The sequence below is a fragment of the Pongo pygmaeus genome, chromosome 6 (genome assembly GCF_028885625.2).
Source record: "Pongo pygmaeus isolate AG05252 chromosome 6, NHGRI_mPonPyg2-v2.0_pri, whole genome shotgun sequence".
In the NCBI taxonomy this organism is placed as follows: domain Eukaryota; kingdom Metazoa; phylum Chordata; class Mammalia; order Primates; family Hominidae; genus Pongo; species Pongo pygmaeus.
The window spans coordinates 127726281-127747400 of NC_072379.2; the positions used below are offsets into that span (position 1 = coordinate 127726281).

A 21120-nucleotide genomic window follows, 5' to 3' on the forward strand; every position below is an offset into this window, starting at 1 on the left:
GAAAACCAAGGCCCAGAGAGAGGAAGTGAGCTCTACCCAGGGTCACACAGCAAGTTGGGCAGAGCCAGAACTCAGGTGCAAGCCATCTGTCCCCAGTTCAGGGCTCAGGCCACTGCCCCAGGCTGTCTCCTGGTGCCTGGCCTCTCAGGTGGCAGCAGAAACACTCAGGACCAGGCCTGGGACAGTGGGGAGGTTGCAGTGGGGGGAACCAGGGTCTCCATATAACTGTGTCTGCCCTGCAGGAGAGGTGCGGATGCCCTCGGGGAAGACGGCACGGCCCAACATCACCGACAACAAGGACGGCACCATCACGGTGAGGTACGCACCCACCGAGAAAGGCCTGCACCAGATGGGGATCAAGTATGACGGCAACCACATCCCTGGTGAGTTGGGGGCTGGGCTGGGCTGGGGCTTGGGTGAGAGGAGCAGGCAGCAGCTTCAGTCCTGCCTTCCTTCTTTCAACAAATATTTATTGAGCACCCGCTGTGTGCAGACACCAGGTGAGGCCCCAGGGAGGCTTATACCCTGGTGAGAAGCAGACCTCCACCAGCTGGGTCCCTACGGCACAGATGGAGGGGGTTGGCAGGGAGGCTGCTGGAAGGTGCTGGGGCCAAGGTGAGCTCAGACAATCCCTGATGCTGACCCAGCCCCCTTTTTCTCTGTACCCCCAGGGAGCCCCTTGCAGTTCTATGTGGATGCCATCAACAGCCGCCATGTCAGTGCCTATGGGCCAGGCCTGAGCCATGGCATGGTCAACAAGCCAGCCACCTTCACTATTGTCACCAAAGATGCTGGAGAAGGTGAGGGAGCTGTAGGCTGCAGGCTGGGGTGGAGACTCGCCAGGGGCAGGGGTGAGGGCAGGACCTCTGATCTTGGCCACACCTCCACCTACAGGGGGTCTGTCACTGGCCGTGGAGGGCCCATCCAAGGCAGAGATCACCTGTAAGGACAACAAGGATGGCACCTGCACCGTGTCCTACCTGCCAACCGCCCCTGGAGACTACAGCATCATCGTGCGCTTCGATGACAAGCACATCCCAGGGAGCCCCTTCACAGCCAAGATCACAGGTGAGGCGGGTGTATGGGCATGTGTAGCCCATGAGATGCACACACCGCATACAATGCACGCATGTGCAAGCCCAGCTCGTTCAAGTCACTCATGACATTAGGGCAGAGGCCCTTCGAGGTGTGAGGGGTCATATTTTGATAAATGTAAAAACACTCTGTTCTCCACGGCAGCTAAGAAGCAGTCAGCCACTCCTTGTGCCTGAAAACACATTGCCTCATTTAGTCTTTGAAGTCACTTGTTTTGTTTTTGTTTTTGAGACGAAGTCTTGCTCTGTCACCCAGGCTGGAGTACAGTGGCGCGATCTCGGCTCACTGCAACCTCAGCCTCCAGGGTTCACACCATTCTCCTGCTTCAGCCTCCCAAGTAGCTGGGACTACAGGCGCCTGCCACCATGCCTGGCTATTTTTTGTATTTTTAGTAGAGACAGGGTTTCACCGTGTTAGCCAGGATGGTCTCGATCTCCTGACCTTGTGATCCACCCGCCTCGGCCTCCCAAAGTGCTGGGATTACAGGCGTGAGCCACCACGCCCAGCCTGAAGTCACTCTTAAGAAGTTAGGGCACAGATAATCCTTTTGATAGATAAGGAACCCCTGTCCCAGAGAGGCCAAGCAACATGATTACAGCCACACAGCGAGGAAGGGGTCTGTGCGGTCCAGTCTAGTGTTTTGTTATCACAACATCATGTGACTCAGGGTTAAAATGCAGGAGGCTTTCTTTAGGGATTTAGCCCACAAGGACTGAGGCAGCCACAGTGGAATCGGGATGCAGGCTCCTCTTAGTCTCTGGCAGCTCACCTGTGAGTGCAAACTGCACTTTCCAGGCCTTGGGCCTCCGTGCACCTGGGAGTGGCCCCCCATGGCTGTTGAGTCCAGCAGGGTCTGCTCAGGAGGGTTCCTGAGCCCTGCGAGGGCAGGGCCTGCCTGGAGTCACAGCAGCCTGATGCCCCAACTCCCTCACCAGGCGATGACTCCATGAGGACCTCACAGCTGAACGTGGGCACCTCCACGGACGTGTCACTGAAGATCACCGAGAGTGATCTGAGCCAGCTGACCGCCAGCATCCGTGCCCCCTCGGGCAACGAGGAGCCCTGCCTGCTGAAGCGCCTGCCCAACCGGCACATTGGTGAGCGTGGGGCCTCACGGGGACCTCAGGGGTGGGGGCCCACAGGATGCTCTGTCTGACACCCACTTTCCACAGGGATCTCCTTCACCCCCAAGGAGGTCGGGGAGCACGTGGTGAGTGTGCGCAAAAGTGGCAAGCACGTCACCAACAGCCCCTTCAAGATCCTGGTGGGGCCATCTGAGATCGGGGACGCCAGCAAGGTGCGGGTCTGGGGCAAGGGCCTTTCTGAGGGACACACGTTCCAGGTGGCAGAGTTCATCGTGGACACTCGCAATGCAGGTACCTCCTGCCCCAGAGACCCCCCCCCCATTCCAGCGGGTGCCTCCCACAGGCACTTGTCCTTCTGCCCTGCCCAGCACCCCCTTGGCTGCACTCTCCTCCCCGAAACTTCCTGACCAGTCTGTGTCGGGATTCGCATTCTGGGGCCCCTTGCGGGAAAGTGAATGGCCCCACATCAGTTCTCTCCCTTTGAAGAGAAAGCTCAGCTGTCCTGAGTTTCTGTCCCTCCCTCGCTCGCTGGAATCCAAGAGGCTTACCTTAGGGAATTTTCCAGACTGCCTGTCCCGTGGTGCCCCCCCCCCCCCGCCACTGAGCCATTTTTGTTAGTGGTCACTACACACACCGGTGCCCATTCTGGGTGGAGCCTGCAGTCTGGGGAGAGGAAAGCATTGTGGCTTGGCCAGCCTAGGACTGAGGGAGATGTGTTCCTTGCTTTCCCCCAGGTTATGGGGGCTTGGGGCTGAGTATTGAAGGCCCAAGCAAAGTGGACATCAACTGTGAGGACATGGAGGACGGGACATGCAAAGTCACCTACTGCCCCACCGAGCCTGGCACCTACATCATCAACATCAAGTTTGCTGACAAGCACGTGCCTGGTAAGGCTCTGGGCAGAGGTCAGGTGGCGAGAGACAGGGAGGCCAGGAGGCTGGAGGTCTGAGGTTCCTGACCCAACCTTTGTCCCCCCTTCAGGAAGCCCCTTCACTGTGAAGGTGACCGGCGAGGGCCGCATGAAGGAGAGCATCACCCGGCGGAGACAGGCGCCTTCCATCGCCACCATCGGCAGCACCTGTGACCTCAACCTCAAGATCCCAGGTAGAAGCCTGGAGGAGCCTGGGTGAGGCGGGTGGTAGGAGAGGGCTGGCCCGGGCCAGAGCCCACCTGTCGGGCCTCCCCCCTGCTTCCTCGCCCCTCGCTTCCATCCCTCACCCTGGCTCCCTTGACCACACAGGAAACTGGTTCCAGATGGTGTCTGCCCAGGAGCGCCTGACGCGCACCTTCACGCGCAGTAGCCACACCTACACCCGCACAGAGCGCACGGAGATCAGCAAGACGAGGGGCGGGGAGACAAAGCGCGAGGTGCGGGTGGAGGAGTCCACCCAGGTCGGCGGGGACCCCTTCCCTGCTGTGTTTGGGGACTTCCTGGGCCGGGAGCGCCTGGGCTCCTTCGGCAGCATCACCCGGCAGCAGGAGGGTGAGCACCGCGCACTGGGCCGGCCGGGTCCTCACGGCGGGATAGGAGGGTGCTGCAGACCAGGCTTGATGCTGGCAGACTGGCCCCGAAGGCCAGGGCGGGTCTGAGCAGAGGAGGAGGTTTAACTGATGGAGGAGGGAAGGGCCAGGGCTAGGAGGAATCCCAGTGTTGCCCTGACATCCCCCAAACCCTGCAGGTGAGGCCAGCTCTCAGGACATGACTGCACAGGTGACCAGCCCATCGGGCAAGATGGAAGCTGCAGAGATCGTCGAGGGCGAGGACAGCGCCTACAGCGTGCGCTTTGTGCCCCAGGAGATGGGGCCCCATACAGTCGCTGTCAAGTACCGCGGCCAGCATGTGCCCGGCAGCCCCTTTCAGTTCACTGTGGGGCCGCTGGGTGAAGGCGGTGCCCACAAGGTGCGGGCCGGAGGCACAGGGCTGGAGCGAGGTGTGGCCGGCGTGCCAGGTAAGGGGCAGGTGGCCAGGAGTGCGGATGAAGTCAGGGCAGCCAGTGTGAGAGGCGATGATGTTGAAGTCCCCTACCTTGCTTGTCCCCAGCTGAGTTCAGCATCTGGACCCGGGAGGCCGGCGCTGGGGGCCTGTCCATTGCTGTGGAGGGTCCTAGCAAAGCGGAGATTGCATTTGAGGATCGCAAAGATGGCTCCTGCGGCGTCTCCTATGTCGTCCAGGAACCAGGTGGGCGTCCACACTGGCAGTGGGGCTGGGCCTGCCTGACCTTCCAGACTGGGTTTCTGCTCACTGGCCAGGCAGGAGATGCTTGGGGCCACAGAACTCCCCTCCCCGGGGCCCCCTACTCTTCCTCTGCCCCGTCTCCCTCTACCCCACACCCTCGGAAACATGTGTCTGTCTCCAGATCTGAGCGCTGACCACGGAGCCTTTCCTGGGATAAGGCCAGGGTGGGGAGGCTCCCGCACTGCCAACCTTCATCCCGGAACCTGTGCTGACTGGTCTCTCTCCCCAGGTGACTATGAGGTCTCCATCAAGTTCAATGATGAGCACATCCCAGACAGCCCCTTTGTGGTGCCCGTGGCCTCCCTCTCGGATGATGCTCGCCGTCTCACTGTCACCAGCCTCCAGGTTTGTGCCCAGGGTGGGGGTGGAGGGTTTCTGCTATCTGAGAGATGGGCAGGAGTTGAGGACAGCAGGTCCATGGGCCAGGGATTTAGCAGTGACCTTGGAAGGGCCAGTTAGAAGTCCCTTCTCATAAGGCACAGGGCAGGGCCCTTGGGGACAGTGGGCTCTGACCCTGTGGGCTTGCCCTTGCACTCAGGCATGCCACGCCTCGTTCTGCCTTTCTCAGGGTATGTCTGCCTGTCCTACTGCCACCTGCCATTTCTTGTTACAGTTTGTTCCACCTTCTGTTCTAAGAATGCTAGATGACAACATTTATAAGAATGAGAGTATAAAATCTATACAAACTAAGAGTAAACCAGTTTGCACAGAGGGTGTGAGAGGCTCCTCTAAAGGGAATGCCTATGGCCTGCAGAACCTGGGCTGCATCCTCTCCAGGCCGCTGGGGGCCTGGCTTGCTTTCTCTTGCTGCTGACTTCCAGAAATGTGGTGTGTTCCTTTCATTCTGTCATAGCGGACATGTGCAAGGAAGGCTCTCAGCAAGTCACGCTGAAACATGCAAACCAGGGGGCCAGGTGTCCAGTCGACACACTGTAAAGGAGCTTCTGCATAAGGCGCACAGAACGGGCTTCACCCCAGCTCCTTCTCCCACGCGCCTCCTGGCTGCCCCTCAGGGTGGTCACATTAGCCCATCCAGTGTCCTTGTGCATCTCCTTCTCCCACTCCCGAACTGGGCTCCCCAGTGCAGGCTCCAATCCCTCCCACAGAGCCCTTCTGTGCTTCTTCTGGTCCTCCCTGTTGGTCCACCTTCTCCAGGAAGCTCTCCCAGGCCAGGCCAGCAAAACTCAGCTTCCTACCTCAGAGCTCTCTGGCACCCCCAGCCCACACAGCCCATCAGGCACTTGCCCTCCACCCTCAGCCTGCTTCACACAGAGTGGGGCCCTTCCTTCCTCAGCCAGGACAGGGCACATCATCTGTCATCTCCCACACACCAAGCACAGCTAGGATAGCAGGTGCACATATAGTTTCATACGGACCCTGGCTCCTCCTGCTCCCAGGCTGGGCTGGCAGGCAGGGGCCAGGCTGGGCGTGAGGTGGCGGCAGCCTTTGGGCTGGGCTTACAGTGAGCACCGTGTGGGGCTTCAGAGAAGACTGCTCCAGCCCCCGCCTCCCAGGAGTCTGAGCATCCTCTGTGGCCTTTGCAGGAGACGGGGCTCAAGGTGAACCAGCCGGCGTCCTTTGCGGTACAGCTGAACGGCGCCCGGGGCGTGATTGATGCCCGGGTGCACACACCCTCGGGGGCTGTGGAGGAGTGCTACGTCTCTGAGCTGGACAGTGGTGAGCTGGCCCTGCCCCTGCCAACCCCCTTCTGGGCTGGGGCCTTCTGGGGAGGGGAAGGATGGAGGCTAAGCCACCAACCCTTTATCCACAGACAAGCACACCATCCGCTTCATCCCCCACGAGAATGGCGTCCACTCCATCGATGTCAAGTTCAACGGTGCCCACATCCCTGGAAGTCCCTTCAAGATCCGCGTTGGGGAGCAGAGCCAGGCTGGGGACCCAGGCTTGGTGTCAGCCTACGGTCCTGGGCTCGAGGGAGGCACTACTGGTGAGTGCCTGGAGCTGGGGAACAGGGTGACTTCTGGGGGTGCTTGGCCACTAGTCTGGTGCTGCTTTGCTCCAGAGGCAGGGGCCCTGCTTCCTAAGCCAGGAGTCCCCACAGGGGCTGTCCAGGGAGCTGGGGCCCAGCCCCTCTTGGGCCACAAGCCCTTCCTGCCCTCAGCCTTGCTACCTCTGGCCCCCAGGTGTGTCATCAGAGTTCATCGTGAACACCCTGAATGCCGGCTCAGGGGCCTTGTCTGTCACCATTGATGGCCCCTCCAAGGTGCAGCTGGACTGTCGGGAGTGTCCTGAGGGCCACGTGGTCACTTACACTCCCATGGCCCCTGGCAACTACCTCATTGCCATCAAGTACGGTGGCCCCCAGCACATCGTGGGCAGCCCCTTCAAGGCCAAGGTCACTGGTGAGTGCCGGTTTGGGGGGGGTCCACCCAGCCTGCAGCCCAGCCCAGCCCGGAGGGCTCCGGTGGCCACGCACATCCAGGCCATAGTCTGCCCCCAGACATCACGGTCAGTTTACCAGGGCTAGAGGTGGGCCTGGCTCTACACAGTACACATTCTGTGGAGTCTGGCATGATTGTGTAAAATTCTCATTCTTCCTCTCCATCGTGGCCCCTCACTCCTTCAGCTCTGGCCTGTGCTGGCTCGTCAGGCTCTAGCATCACTTTCTTCGCTCCTGGCTTCCCTTATTCCTCAGCTCCAGGAAGACACAGCCAGTATTGAGCAAGCTCCCCTCTTGAGGCTGTCTGTAGGATGAGTCGGGTGGGTGTTCCTTTGCAAAGTGACTCTTACCCTGTGAGTTAGCCTGAGTTCCCAGACAAAGCCTGCAAGGATGAGGGACCTGCGCAGCATCTGAGGCCCCAGCCCTAGGGTGGAGCACCAATTGGAGCTGGCAGCTCAGGGCCCTGGCTGGGAATGGGGCTGTGCTCCTAGAGTGGCCCTTGGAGGAATTTGGCGGGGAGCCTCAAATGCAGGCAGTGAGTCCCACAGGGTGGCAGTGCTGGCCGAGGGTCCCCTGCCTGGGGAAGAACAGGAAGCCCTTCTGACCAGGTTTGTGCCCCCTCCACCCGCCCCTCAGGTCCGAGGCTGTCCGGAGGCCACAGCCTTCACGAAACATCCACGGTTCTGGTGGAGACTGTGACCAAGTCCTCCTCAAGCCGGGGCTCCGGCTACAGCTCCATCCCCAAGTTCTCCTCGGATGCCAGCAAGGTGGTGACTCGGGGCCCTGGGCTGTCCCAGGCCTTCGTGGGCCAGAAGAACTCCTTCACCGTGGACTGCAGCAAAGCAGGCAGGTGGCGGGGGGAGGGCGTCTCCCGGGGTGCGAGCAAGAAGCCGTTGGGGAGCAGGGTGTGGGTCACAGTAGGGGACTCTCTGGTGTGAGCCTGTCCCTCTGCCTCCCTCTCCAGGCACCAACATGATGATGGTGGGCGTGCACGGCCCCAAGACCCCCTGTGAGGAGGTGTACGTGAAGCACATGGGGAACCGGGTGTACAATGTCACCTACACTGTCAAGGAGAAAGGGGACTACATCCTCATCGTCAAGTGGGGTGACGAAAGTGTCCCTGGAAGCCCCTTCAAAGTCAAGGTCCCTTGAGTCCCAAAAGTGCCTCCCCAGCCTCAGCCCCCACCTCCAGCCAAACACACATTTTACACACACACACACACACACAAATGTGCCACACCCAGACACACGCACAGAATCAGACACTACAAACACCTGCCTTGGGGGGTGAAGTGAAGGCCCAGCCTCCCCACCCCACCGCACCCCAGGGATTGGAGGACCTTGTCTGTGTCAGGACAGTGTCCCTCCCTGGGAATGTGACATGAGGGCAGACTGGGGCCAGGCTCAGGGGCAGAGGCTGGGACACAAGGGGCTGACAAGTGGGCTGCGAGGCCAGGGAAACCCTGAGTTTTCTGGCGGGGCTGAGCAGTGGGGGAGCATTGTGTTGTGGGTGTCTGTGTGTGAGGTCACCCTCAAACTGCACTGCCGGCCAGATACCCTCCTGCCCCTGAGGACTTGGTCTGGTCTCTCTGGTGGCCACAACCCCGGAGTTTTAAGGACTTGGAAAGGAAAGCACAATCAGAGAAGAAAACAGCCCCTGAACCAGCAGGAGTGGCCTGGCACGCGGACCGGCCCGAGCGATGTGCACTCCGCCCAAGCCAGGCTCCCAGGGGGCCTGATTTCTCTCTCACTGTCTCTTTTTTTAAAATGGTTGCACGGCTCTGCCCCATGGGGGGCCTTTTTTACACACTGCGAGGCCCAGCTTTCTAGGGGACTTTTGCACATGTCATGCGGCTCAGCTGGGAGCTGCTTAGGTGGAAAACTCCAAATAAAGTGCGGCTGTCGCAGAGGCTTGGCTGTTCCTTGCGGGTGTGCTCTGTGTGGCTGGCTGCCCTCTGGCCTGCCACATGAAAAACCAGGCCCTGGGGAGGCAGAGGCAGCCTGGCTGTCCCCTGGAAGATTGACCCAGTTCAAGGGAAAGGTCCTGGGGCAGAAGTGAGGTCTGGGATGTTGGCAGAGTGCTTGAAAGAACCGGGGGTGGTGGCTCGGGGATGTGGGAAGGGGTCCCAGCGGGAGGGTTCGTGGACAGTACAGGGTGTGGATACTGTGTTCTACAGTACTGCCCCAGGACCCCTGGGAGGCCAGTTTCAGTTCAGCCTGACCTCAAGGATGTTTTTCAAATTAAGACTTTAAAACAGTGAGCACTGACTCAAACAGGAATATTCCTCAACCAGCAGGCAGGCAGAACCACCTGCAGACTCAGCACCTTCCCCCCAGTCAGTTCCTGAATCAACTTGGCTTGTTTCATGCCCCTTTTCAGCACTGAGCTTGCACAGGGCCTCCCTCCTGAACTCCTGCACCAGCCCTGCCCTGGCCAGCTCCCTCCAACCTCCCCTCCATGCTGCAGCTTGCGGGGGGTCACTTTAAAGAGAGTATATGCCCCTCTCTCTGGTTTAGGGCCATCTGTGACTCCCTCCTGCTCCAGAGTAAAGTCTCCTCTTCCTGACAAGGTCTCCAAGGCCCCCCCGGTTCAGACAGCAGCCTCCCCAGCCGTATGAGTCAGGCAGCAAGCCCATTCTCCATTGTACCCTCCACCTCCAACCCCTCTTCACCACCTCTAGGTAACTGGGCACCCATGCTGTAATTTGGGCCCTTGCCCGGAAACACCCTTGCGTCCCCACCCTCTTCATCTTCCTGGCCAACAGGAAGTTTTCCTGGACCCCTCCCTACCCCTCCTGGATCAGTGCCCCTAGCTCCCAAACTGCCCTAGGACACATCTCTAGCTGCAGTTACGACCCTGAGCGGTGGCCATGTATCCACGGCTCCCCACCAGACGGAGCTCCCTGGCCCTGGGTGTGAATGAGTGAGTGAATGGGTATGAATGAATAAATGAGCAGCTGAGTAGCTGCAGCAGGGAAAAGAAGCCTTTCATTCAACTGATCCCACAATCTAGACCCACCTGGGCATTTCAGCACATGGTGGTGGGCCTGGCAGAAAAACCCACGAGGCCCCAACTCCTAATCCCTGACCTCACCACCTCTCTCACCTCTCACCAGCCTCTGTGCTTCCTCCCACTTCCCTCATACCCTCCCACACACCCGTCCTCACTCTCTGCCCCCCTCACACTCACCCTCACCCCTAGATGTGCTAATTTCCCCCTCAGCTTCGGCTGCCTCCACCTGTGTGTGGCTGATAAGCTCACAGACCTCCAGCCTGCCTGCTTCCAGCCAGCCACAGTGTGGCCCTGGGTGCTGAGCCTTACAGGCCCTTCCTCATTAATCCTCATAACAGCCTATGAGGTGGGGCTACTACCATCTGAAGAAACCAAGGCCCTGGGAATTTCAGTGATGAGTCTGAAACCATACCTTTAAGTAGTAGGGCACAGATTGAAACCCAGGTGTGCCCAAATCCCAAGCTTATCACACATACAATCGCTAGACCAGACCACGGGCACGTCTCAAGCACTCCAAACTCACAAACCCCATGCCAGACACCGGGAGTGCCAGTTTGTTAAAAGGGAGGAGGAAAGAGTGGCTCCTTCCCCTTCAGCCTGCTCATCTCACAGAGGTCACTTTCCCAGGAATGTTACTCCCATCCATATGTGCTGCACTGGCCAGAAACCTGGAAGTCACCCAGGTCTCTCTCTCTACCTCACTCCCCAAACACATCCACTCTGAAACAAGTTTTGTCCTAAATATCTAAATATCTCTCGGCTCTACCTACTTCTCTGCGTTTCCCATTATCGCCACCTGCGTTCTGGCCACTATTATCTCTCACAATGGCCTCCCAAATTGGTTTCTCCTCCCTCAGTTTCACCTCTGCACACAGCACAGTCACAGTGAGTGACAGCTCTAAAACGTAAGTTTGGCAATAGCACTCTCTTACTTGAAATCCCTCAGCAGCTTCAGGATAACTGTCCACAGGATAACTTCCAGATCCTTTTTTTTTTTTTTTTCCAGACAGAGTCTCGCTCTGTCGCCCAGGCTGGAGTGCAACGGCACAATCTCGGCTCACTGCAACCTCCGCCTCCCGGGTTCAAGCAATTCTCCTGCCTCAGCCTCTTGAGTAGCTGGGACTACAGGCACCCACAACCACACCCGGCTAACTTTTTGTATTTTTAGTAGAGATGGGTTTTCGCCATGTTGGCCAGGCTGGTCTCAAACTCCTGACCTCAGGTGATCCACCTGCCTCAGCCTCCCAAAGTGCTGGGATTACAGGCGTGGCATGAGCCACCATGCCTGGCCTTACCAATTATTTAACTTTCCTGGAAGGCCCTACGCTCTCTAGTCAGTACGCCTTTGCACATGCTGTTCCTCTGCCTAGAACACCGTCTTGTCCTCACTTCTATCCCCTTCATCCTGCAGGTCCTTCAGGTCTCAGCTTAGATCTGAAGCAAGCTTCTTGGGGAAGGGTTCTTTGGACGCCCCCTCTCTCCATGGGTTAGTTACCATGGATGTGTGCTTCCATATACTTTTCACATTCTAACCATTAACACACAGCTTTGTAGTCGCCTGTTCCCCTGACTTTCCACCTCACTAGGCAGTATCATCACTAACTTTTGCATTCCTTTAATTGAACAAATGTGTGTTACTTGTTAACTATGTGTCATAGTTACATACATACATACATACATACATACATACACGATAAAGACCCAGACCCTGCCCTTGAGATAAGTAACTGCGTCCCTTCTCTGGGGTCTCAGCGTCTAACAGCGTCAGGTTCAAAGCGCTTGTTGAACGAATGAACCAAGGAACGAGTGAATGAACGAATGAATGCCCGCGAAGGACGTGGTGCCCCGCAGTCTTCTGGGAATCGTAGTCCTCTGGTTCGGGCCTGTCTTTATGGCGCAGGCGTATTCACATGGAGGCCGTGTTGCTGTTAATGCGCATGTCCCGGAATGCGGCTGGGAGGACTGCGCATGCCCGAAGGGTGGGGGTTGAGGCCGACGGGGCGCCGTACGGCGGAGGCGGGGCTTCAGTGGCTTCTGGTGCTCTAGGGTGAGCTCTGCCCGGCTGCAGGGATGGCGGGGAGGGGTAAGCTCATCGCAGTGATCGGAGACGAGGACACGGTGACTGGTTTCCTGCTGGGCGGCATAGGGGAGCTTAACAAGAACCGCCACCCCAATTTCCTGGTGGTGGAGAAGGATACAACCATCAATGAGATCGAAGACACTTTCCGGTACGGTACCGCGCGAGGCCTGAACGGGCCCTTCTGCTGCTCGGTGGAGTGCGCGGCGAGGCTGGAGGCGGCCCGGGGACCGAGGCTTGAGGCCCGGACGGGGGTGAGGGGACGATCCTGAAAGTCCTTCCGCCCTTCCGGAGCGGAGGCCTCCGCGCCCCAAGTTCCCGTTTGGGGCTCGGTGGGACAGAAGCTGTATCAGGTCCACGAGCCCCCCACCTCACATGATCGTGTGTCATGCAAGAAGGGGAACAGAGCTCGTGACAGCCTAGACAGTGGGCTTGGATTTTGTTCTGCTTTCTCCTCCTTTAGAGGCTCACCATCGTCCCGTAAGGCAGGGGTGATTTTTGTCCTACTCACAGGTGAGAAAACTACAGCTCGGAGAGGGTAAGGCACACACTAAGGTTACAAGTCGGCAGAGGCAGAGCTAGAATTTGAACCCAATCCCAACCCTTTCTGCCTCTGGTAAGCCAGGTACACACTCTTTGCAGCTCTCCTTAGGCGGCCTCGGAATTTCTTTGTGGTCTTGAGCACAGTAGGCAGAAATGTCGGGACTGTGAGAGCCTTCTGCTAAGACCTTGCACTCAAGCCCTCACTCCCTGCCTTAGGTCAGAGTGTGGGCGCAGGCATGCTTTTAATCCACCAGGGGTCCTGGTGACTGGAATTAAGGATACCAGCCTCCTATTTTATTCCTCACCCCTTCTCCAGGGCCCCTGTACCAAGTCTCAGGAATAAACCACTCACCTGTTTCCCACAAACAGTCCAGCCCAGGGCTGCTGGCTGAGACTGGTTCCTGCTGCCTGGTGTATTAGGTAGTCCCTGACCTGGGAGGCTGTCATCTGCCGATCTCTAAGCTGTCTGGTAAAGTGACCCAAGTTATCATGGGAGAAGGACAAATTTTACTTCAAGAATTTTTTTATGTTTCCAACCAAAAGGGACCTCAGAGATCAAATCTAACCCAGTGACTGGCAGGGGGTGGGTGCTCAGTAAGTAATTTTTAATCAGTAAATAAACGAATGACTCTGGGTGCAGTGGCTCACGCCTGTAATCCCAACACTTTTGGAGACCGAGGCGGGTGGATCACCTGAGCTCGGGAGTTTGAGACTAGCCTGACCAATATGGTGAAACTCCATTTCTACTAAAAATACAAAAATTAGCCAGGCGTGGTGGTGGGTGCCTGTAATCCCAACAAATCAGGAGGCTGAGGAAGAATTGCTTGAACCTGGGAGGCAGAGACTGCAGTGAGCCGAGATCCACCACTGCACTCCAGCCTGGGCGACAGAGGGAGACCCTGTCTCAAAAAAATAAAAATAAAATAAACCAATGAATGGGTGGGTGACCACAGGAGAGGAGGAGCACAAGGCAGGTTCTTTTTGTGCAGAAAGTGTGATTCCTTCATCAGGGTGTCCTCTTCCTAGCTTGTGATCTTGGTTCATGCCAAACTTTCCCTCTGACCCCTCCACCACCCTCATCAGCATAGACCTTGAGGCCTTCAGTGGTCTCATCAGCCCTATTTTTAAATAATTTGTTTTCTTTTTAAAAGTTAATATGTCTTTTTTTTTTTTTCTGAGACAGGGTCTCACTCCTGTCACCCAGGCTGGATTGCAGTGGCATGATCGCAGCTCACTGTGGCCTCGACTTCCCAGGCTCAAGTGATTCTCCCACCTCAGCCTCCCAAATAGCTGGGACTACAGCTTCCCAAGTAGCTGGCACATGCCGCCACATCCAGCCAATTTTGTGTGTGTGTGTGTGTATATATATATATATATAGAGAGAGAGAGAGAGAGAGAGAGAGAGACAGAGAGATGGGGGTCTCACTATGTGGCCCATTCTGGTCTCAAACTCCTGGGTTCAAGCGATCCACCTGCCTCGGCCTCCCAAAGTGCTGGGATTACAGGTGTGAGCCATCACAGCCGGCCTTCAGTATCTGCACATAAAAAGAGATCTGCATACATATAATCTTTTCCTTCCCCTTTCTGACACCATCACTGCATATTGAATACACCAGTGTGCACCCTAATCAATCTTCATTACCAGTTCACTTGGAAGCCTTCCGGGCAGTGTTGTAGAAGCCAACCCTAATCAGCATGACCCTCTGCTGTGGGATGAAATTGATTCTAGGTAGGGTTGACAGAGGGTTGAGCATGGCAGTTTTTCCCCTTGTCCTCTGTGCCCTCTGGGTCATGCTCATTCCCCTCCACAGCCCAGCCCAACAACTCGGAGAGGGCTGCCTGGGTAGGAGAGACGGCAGCCCCCAGAGCTGCCCTGGACTCCCTTCTCATCTCTCCCCACAGGCAATTTCTAAACCGGGATGACATTGGCATCATCCTCATCAACCAGTACATCGCAGAGATGGTGCGGCATGCCCTGGACGCCCACCAGCACTCCATCCCCGCTGTCCTGGAGATCCCCTCCAAGGAGCACCCATATGACGCTGCCAAGGACTCCATCCTGCGCAGGGCCAGGGGCATGTTCACTGCCGAAGACCTGCGCTAGGGGACTCCTTATAGCCCTCAGCCCTTCCCTTGTTTCCAGGCCTCTCCCCAGGCTTGCCATCAGCCTTCTTTACTTTTTGAGCCTCTGATTTCCAATTCCCTGCCGCTTCCCACTCCCATTAAGAGGCTAGGTGAGGTGCTTCTAGGTTGCTGGGGCTCTGCTGTTAAAATCAAAGCTGGTTAAGGAACAGGAAGCCTGACCATCTCCCTCCACTACCTCTTCCCTGTGCTGTTACACAGTGTCATTGTTGATGTTAAATTAAAGTCATATTCTTGCTTCTCTCCAGATGGGCTGGGTGCTGGAAAGGACGTGTGTGGGGTGAGGCCGTGGGGCAGATTCGATTGGCAAGGAGGGAAAAGGTGCTGCCGAAGAAAGGCATAGAAGAGCTGGCCCAGGAGGATTGTGCCGGGAGGCAGAACTCAAGTACTGGTCCTCGGATCAGAGAAGACCAGCTCTGGTCTGGGGAGGAATGGGAGGAGGCTTGAGCCCAGCTCCCGCCTCCCCGACCTTGTTCGGCATTGGGCTGGGAAGGGGGCCAGACCCAAAGGACAGAAGCAGAAAGCACACGAAACCTGGGAGCCTGTGATGTCGGATCCCGCATGGGCCCTGCGGGAGTTTTGGGGAGCAGGGCTCTTAGCCAGTGGGCCCTGGCCTCAGGCTGCCTCAGGAAGCCAGGCTCATGGGGTCTGCTGGGGGCATGGCAAGTAGAACCCCAGCCCTGTGTGAGGTGAGGCATGGTTGCCAGGTGACTGTGCCAGGGCAGCCACTCGCCGTCAGAAGCACTCTGCTTGCTGTGCTCACCCCTCAGCTGTGGCCACCCTGGTGCCACTCCTTCCCTGGCCACCATGTCACGGCAGCTCAACATAGACACTTTACGGCAGAACTTCTGGAAGGAGGAATATCTGAGGGAAAAGATGTTGCGCTGTGAATGGTACCGCAAGTATGGGTCGATGGTGAAGGCCAAGCAGAAGGCTAAGGCTGCAGCCCGCCTGCCCCTCAAACTGCCCACCCTGCACCCCAAAGCCCCACTCTCACCCCCACCCACCCCCAAGTCAGCCTCTTCCAAGGTGCCCAGCCCTGTCCCAGAGGCTCCTTTTCAGTCAGAAATGTACCCGGTACCGCCTGTCACCCGAGCCCTGCTGTATGAAGGCATCTCCCACGACTTCCAGGGGCGCTACCGCTACCTCAACACTCGAAAACTGGACATGCCAGAGACGCGATACCTCTTCCCCGTCACCACCAGCTTCACGTATGGCTGGCAGCTGGGTGAGCCCAACTTCTTGGAAATCACCTCAAAAACAGAGTACCAGCCATGTGCTAGGGAGTGGGCATCCTAGTGAAGGGTCCAGACCATAAACAGAGCAAGGAGATGGCCAAGAAGTGTCGACACGTTCCACAGAACTAGGGAGCGACGGTAGGCAGGGAGGTAGCGGCCATGTGCTGCTATTTATTGGATTGTCAGGAAAGGCCTTTCTGAGGACCTGAGGCCGAGAGCCAGATGATAAGGATGGGTTTGGATTTTATTTGGTGTGCAGGGAAGCTGATGGAAGGTTCTAAGCAGATTTCAAGAGTGACACTGATGAACCTTTTAAAAAGTCACCCTGACCTGTATGTAGGCAGTGGCTTTTTCAGGGGAAGTGGTGGAATCTGGCACATGAGTTGGGCATCTGTTTTGTTACCCTGTGGTAGTGGCCTGAGGGATCAGCAATAGAGCTGAAATCAATTCAGGATGTTTTGGGGGAAGACTCGGTGGAACTCACTCATGGATAGAATGTGAGAATAAAGGGAAGAGAGATCAATTGCCCAGGTGTTTAGCTAAAGCTGCAGTGACAGGGAAGAGTGGGAGAGGTCAGGGCTGGAGCGTGCATGAACAGGTCCTATTTATCCATGTGTGTTTGGCTATGTTATGCTTGAAGTGTCTGTAGGGTGGCTGTGTCTATAAGTCTGGATTGAAGTCAGGGCTGAAGATGCAAATTTGGAGGTCGTTTGAATATAGGTGCTTTTTTTTTTTTGAAACAGTCTCACTCTGTCACCCAGGCTGGAATGCAGTGGCATGATCTTGGCTCACTGCAACCTCTGCCTCCCAGGTTCAAGAGATTCTTCTTTCTCAGCCTCCCAAGTAGCTGGGACTATAGGCATGTGTCACCACGCCTGGCTAATTTTTGTATTTTTAGTAGAGACAGGGTTTCACCATATTGGTCAGGCTGGTCTCGAACTGCTGACCTTGTAATCTGCCTGTCTCGGCCTCCCAAAGTGCTGGGATTACAGGCATGAGCCACCGCCCGGCCTATAGGTGCTATTTAAATCCATGAGATCACCTACGGAGCTCAAGTTGCTGGAATCTGTTGGGACTGGGGGCAGGAGGGCTGAGCCAGAGGCGGGTAGGGGATGGCATTGGCAGGAAGCCTGTCCATCTGGGCTGAGTCTTTTTTCTGTGAGGTTGAGTCAAGGCCATCAGCGGGGAGGGAGCTGAACTGAGGCAGTGGAGTAACTAGAGATGAAGAGGAAAGGTATGGAATAGGCATGTGCCAGGCAGCGCTGCTGGGCGATGTTGCTGCACGTCCCATTGCTGTCTGTGCTCATGAATGTCAAGTGAGACTCCTCGGCCCTGTGCCCTTCTCCAGCTGCTTGAGTGTCTTGCAGAAAAGGTGGATGGTTGGGGATTGACTCAGTTGAGATTTTGCCCCCAAACATCCCTTTCCCCCAGGCCCCTAAAGGGGAAGTCGGGGAAATAACTTTCTAACAAAAGCAGGAGGCAAAGCCTAGAAGGGGGGAGCAGGAGGCAGAAGGAAGTCCCATCTCTCCACAGTCTGTCCCTGTGACAAGCAGGCTAGGGTGGCCCCCCTCCCTGCAGGTAGAGGATCCTGAAGCTAGGGTAATGATGGCAGATGGCTGCTGTATCCTGGCATCCAGCCAGCTCCCAGTATTTGCCCGTAGCTCCCATGCTTCCAAAGCACTCTCTGTTTCTTCCCACAAAGTGGCTACTCCACTGACGGATTCCTAGGGCTGTGCAGACAGACAGGGCTCCCATGCTCTGCGTGTCCCTCCCTCAGGAACCCATGCTTGGCCTCTAACATCTTTTCCCAGGCCCCCCAGTGAAGCAAGAACTGGTCTCCTGCAAGACGTGCCGCATTGAGTCATTCTTCCGCAAGAACGGGGCCTTCGCACTGCTTGATCCCCGAGACCTGGCCCTCTGACCGTGGGCCAGATGTGGGCTTAGGGGAGGGAAGAAGAAATAACAGGCCTCCTGGTGGGGCAAAGCTGCTGTGTGTGTCTGTGCCCCTCTGCTTTCCCCGGCCCTGAGGCTGCATTCAGGCCTTTCTGAAACTATCTGACCTGCAAGTTGCCCTCTTGCTTTTTCCGTAACCCTCATCTCTTTAATCATCGCTTTGAGGACTCAGCAATGACCAGAGGGGGCTGGGAAGGGCGAGCACTACTCTGCAGGCACGGGATCTCAGCACCAGGGGAACACAGTAGTTCCAGGAAGTTCTGGGTGTTCCTGGGGAGAGAGCGGCCTGTCATCTCGGAGGCCAGGGAAAGGGGACTCCTGCCACCGCCACACCCCTCCTTGCCCGCCCCTCACCTGGCCCCGAGGGCCCGCAGCCGCTCAGTCCTCTCCCGATGCATCTGCTCTAGCTGCTTCCGCAGGGCGCGCCGCCGGCCAGCCGCGTCCTCCTGGCGGTGCAGAGCGCTGAGCGTCCGCAGCTCAGTGGGGCGGGCGGGGCAGCACCTGGCACACCTGCACCTCGCGCCCCGCCGGAGGCACAGCCAGAGTGCAGTGCGCTCACTTCAAAGGGATCCGGGCGCGCCAAGCTCGGCCCCTGCCCCGCGCAGGCTCCTTGTGGCCCCACCGCCTTCTAGGGGTCTTGCCTGTGGCGGGAGTTGAGCCGGACTGGGCGGGACACCCACGGGGTGAACCCGGCAGTGGCGGTTCCTGGCGATGTGGAGGCGGCAGTCAGCGTCCGGCCGCCCCTCGGTGCCCCGCCCGCCTCAGGCAGGCCCCGATCCCGGGCGTGGGGACGCACTCGGAGCCGCTGCTGCTCACGGTCCAGCCGGCGCCGCCGCCTGGCCGCGCTGTGCAGCTCCAGCAGCCGCTGCAGAGCCGTCTCCTGCTGCGCCGCGCTCAAGCCCGCAGGCGCCTTGGCGCTGCTGAGGGGCGCCGGCCACGCTGCCTTCAAGGCCGTGGGACGCTCAGGGCCGCCTCCCCGACCCCGGAGGGCACCCAGAAGCCAAGCCTGGCCCACCTCCTGCTCCCCCGGGCCGGGGCCCACTCCAGCGCCCTGCAGCCGGTGCGGATCGCGCTCCAGGCCTGGGGGCCCCCGGAGAGCCCCGAGGAGCCCCTGCTGCCCGGATACCTCGGCGCGCAGGGTCGCTGGCATCACGGCTCCGGCTCCGCGACCTGGGAGCCGCCGCCGGGCCGGGGGCTTCGGGCCGGTAAGCGCAGCCCACGCCCCCTCCCGGGCGGCCCCCAGCTTTGCCACCGCCGGTGCCGACCTTTGTGTCTCGCCTTTGATCATGCCCTGCATCAGCGTGGTAGTCCTTCTCCGGAGGTCTGGGCTGTCCCTGCCCACAGGCTTTGGAGTCTGTGCTTTCAGGGACCCGCAGGAGTCCCTCTGGGGGCTGTACAGTGGCCTCTCCGGGAGCCACCTCCCAGGCTTGTGAGATATTGCCTTCCCAAGACCGCAGCATCTTCTTCCCTGGACTCTGGGGACTCGCCTTTCCCTGACACTTAGGACTAAATTCTCTTCGACTCTGAGGAGCGACCCTGTTTTCACCCAGGGAGGCCTCCTCCCTCTGACCCTGAGGAGCCCTTGGGCTCTGGCCCCCGTGTGTCTTCACCCTCTGACTCTGAGGAGCATCTTTGATCTCGCCCCAGGAGGCCTCCCCTCTCTTATGCTGAGGGGTCTCAGCTTTCTGATCCTGAGGGTCCTCCTCTCTCAGACTCTGAGGGGTGTCCATCCGTGGCGGTCTTTGAAGTTCTGCTCTCCCCTGGCTCAGGTGCAGGTCCGAGCCCAGCCCTTCAAGGGCATCTCGGGAAGGCAGGTTTTGGGAGGGCAGGTCCCCCGGCACAGGGGTCCTGGGAGTGAGCTTTCTTTCCTGGGTCGCAGGCTCTGCCTCACTCCTCTCTTCCCTCTGGGCCAGGTCCTGGAAAGGAAGAGCACTTTGGGCCCAGGTTTGAGAGGGAACCTGCAGACCTCAGGGGCCAGCCCTTGCCTGATTCCTGAATTTGTTAAAGCCATTTTATGTAGTGTGGAAGGTGCTTCACTGAAGAGCCTCCCCCTCACCCCAGCAGCCTCCTCCCAGGGAGACCCACTCCTGCCATCCCCAACCTGAGACCCTTGACCTTTTCACCTTGCACTTTGAGCTGCCTGGCACCCCAAAGCTCCTCCTGGTAGTGGGGTTCAGCTCTTGTAAGGAGCCTGAGGAAGAAAGACCAGTGTTGAGAGCTCATGTCCCAGCCCCTCATGCACAGTCCACCTAGACTAGAGCCAGGAAGTTTAGGGAGTCCTAGTGTATGGTTAGGGGTGCCCTGAGGGCACTGTCTGAACCTCAGGCTGTCACAGTTCATCAATCAGCCAGCCACGCACCTGTTTGTCAGGTGTGCCTGCCAACAGCCTGCCCCATCTTTCTCATCCTCCCAGCCAAGGCAGACCACTCCAGAGGGACCTGCACAGCCCCTTCCTCAAGACCAGCACAGGAGGCCTGGGAGTGAGAAGGGTCACGGTGCTGGGCACCTGGGTTCCTCAGCACCGGCCACTCCCACTTTGCCCTGGTGTGCCCATCAGGCCCAGAGAAGAAACCCGCTCTGGGTGTCTTACTTTTTACTCTTATTCAGAAAAACCTTCCTTAGCCTTTTCTTTGTTTCTGACAGCAAAATCAAAGGAAATTCGAGATGAAATTTTAGGCCAGAGGCTGGCCTAAAAACTGCAAGTGTTCATAATTAACAAAAGAAATCTAAAAAAAGAGATGATGTGTTGCCGCTCCCCTGCAGCTGTGGAGGAAGGAGAGCTGTTCTGCATCCATAAAACCAGTTAAAAGGGATTTCATAAGGTCTGAAATTGAGAACTTTCCCAAGAATACTGCATCTTGTTCTCTTGTGCAATATACAGACGTGTGAATATTCCTAACAGTAACCAAATGGGTGCACTCTCTGTGAAAACACATCTTTCAAAGAGTTTTTTTAAACAAAGGAGACTCCTGGGCCTTTAGAAATAATTGCCACAAACTGCAAAAACAATATCCAACCTCCAACTTCTGTAATTCTCATCTGTTGTCTTACTAGAAAATTTATTTCTCTGGTAATAATGTTATAATTGATATCCCTGTCTTCTCAAGACGTAAAATACCTGTAAAAACTTCTCTGTCCATCAGAAAATAATTATTGGCACTTTTCTTCTCTCTCATGTGCATGATGGAACAATAAAAAGCTTATGGCTTTGCTAGATCTATTATTTAACAAACAATTTGAGAGTCTGTTTCATTTAAATTAATAGGCTCAAGGCTCACAGTATCCATTCCACTGCCTGTTTATTGTCATGCTATTTCTAGCCTGTGACCTAAAGACA

The 21120-nt window shown here is 57.2% G+C and overlaps 3 protein-coding genes across 7 annotated transcripts in view; all 3 read left to right on the plus strand.

Annotated features, from left to right (window-relative positions):
* The window catches only part of FLNC (filamin C), a 28933-nt gene extending 20209 nt beyond the window's left edge, over window positions 1–8724 (plus strand). For 2 of the 4 annotated variants that reach the window (XM_054494785.2, XM_054494786.2), the window contains 16 exons: window positions 243–383; window positions 672–800; window positions 895–1068; window positions 2031–2192; window positions 2268–2471; window positions 2915–3067; window positions 3162–3284; window positions 3421–3663; window positions 3860–4129; window positions 4222–4359; window positions 4646–4761; window positions 5961–6093; window positions 6188–6364; window positions 6561–6779; window positions 7454–7667; window positions 7782–8724. In XM_054494785.2, coding sequence (XP_054350760.1) covers window positions 243–383; window positions 672–800; window positions 895–1068; window positions 2031–2192; window positions 2268–2471; window positions 2915–3067; window positions 3162–3284; window positions 3421–3663; window positions 3860–4129; window positions 4222–4359; window positions 4646–4761; window positions 5961–6093; window positions 6188–6364; window positions 6561–6779; window positions 7454–7667; window positions 7782–7830 — 2645 coding nt within the window. In that variant the 3' untranslated portion in view covers window positions 7831–8724. The remainder of the gene's footprint in view (window positions 1–242; window positions 384–671; window positions 801–894; window positions 1069–2030; window positions 2193–2267; window positions 2472–2914; window positions 3068–3161; window positions 3285–3420; window positions 3664–3859; window positions 4130–4221; window positions 4360–4645; window positions 4762–5960; window positions 6094–6187; window positions 6365–6560; window positions 6780–7453; window positions 7668–7781) is intronic. The other 2 variants (XM_054494783.2, XM_054494784.2) reach the window with 1 other exon arrangement.
* A 3002-nt stretch (window positions 8725–11726) lies between these two features.
* On the plus strand, window positions 11727–14839 carry ATP6V1F (ATPase H+ transporting V1 subunit F). Of its 2 annotated transcripts, XM_063668447.1 has the most exons (3): window positions 11826–12058; window positions 14096–14179; window positions 14353–14839. In XM_063668447.1, the coding sequence occupies exons 1-3, from the start codon at window positions 11901–11903 to the stop codon at window positions 14552–14554; spliced, it is 444 nt and encodes a 147-aa protein (XP_063524517.1). In that variant the 5' UTR covers window positions 11826–11900; the 3' UTR covers window positions 14555–14839. The 2 variants fall into 2 exon arrangements, with proteins under 2 accessions (XP_054350769.1, XP_063524517.1); XM_054494794.2 differs by lacking the exon at window positions 14096–14179 and having other exon boundaries at window positions 11727–12058.
* Window positions 14840–14971: 132 nt separating this feature from the next.
* SPMIP1 (sperm microtubule inner protein 1) lies at window positions 14972–18417 on the plus strand. Its single transcript, XM_054494793.2, has 2 exons — window positions 14972–15820; window positions 17642–18417. Exons 1-2 carry the CDS (start codon window positions 15400–15402, stop codon window positions 17749–17751), a joined length of 531 nt encoding a protein of 176 aa, XP_054350768.1. The 5' UTR covers window positions 14972–15399; the 3' UTR covers window positions 17752–18417.
* Window positions 18418–21120: the final 2703 nt, after the last annotated feature.

What these genes read in the sequence shown, in the direction of transcription:
- ATP6V1F (XM_063668447.1), top strand. Translation starts at nt 11,901, where the DNA reads ATGGCGGGGAGGGGTAAGCTCATCGCAGTGATCGGAGACGAGGACACG. An exon ending in GAGATCGAAGACACTTTCCG is followed by an intron (nt 12,059 to 14,095) that starts GTACGGTACCGC and finishes CTTCATTACCAG; the next exon opens with TTCACTTGGAAGCCTTCCGG. An exon ending in TGGGATGAAATTGATTCTAG is followed by an intron (nt 14,180 to 14,352) that starts GTAGGGTTGACA and finishes CTCTCCCCACAG; the next exon opens with GCAATTTCTAAACCGGGATG.
- SPMIP1 (XM_054494793.2), top strand. Translation starts at nt 15,400, where the DNA reads ATGTCACGGCAGCTCAACATAGACACTTTACGGCAGAACTTCTGGAAG. An exon ending in CACGTATGGCTGGCAGCTGG is followed by an intron (nt 15,821 to 17,641) that starts GTGAGCCCAACT and finishes ATCTTTTCCCAG; the next exon opens with GCCCCCCAGTGAAGCAAGAA.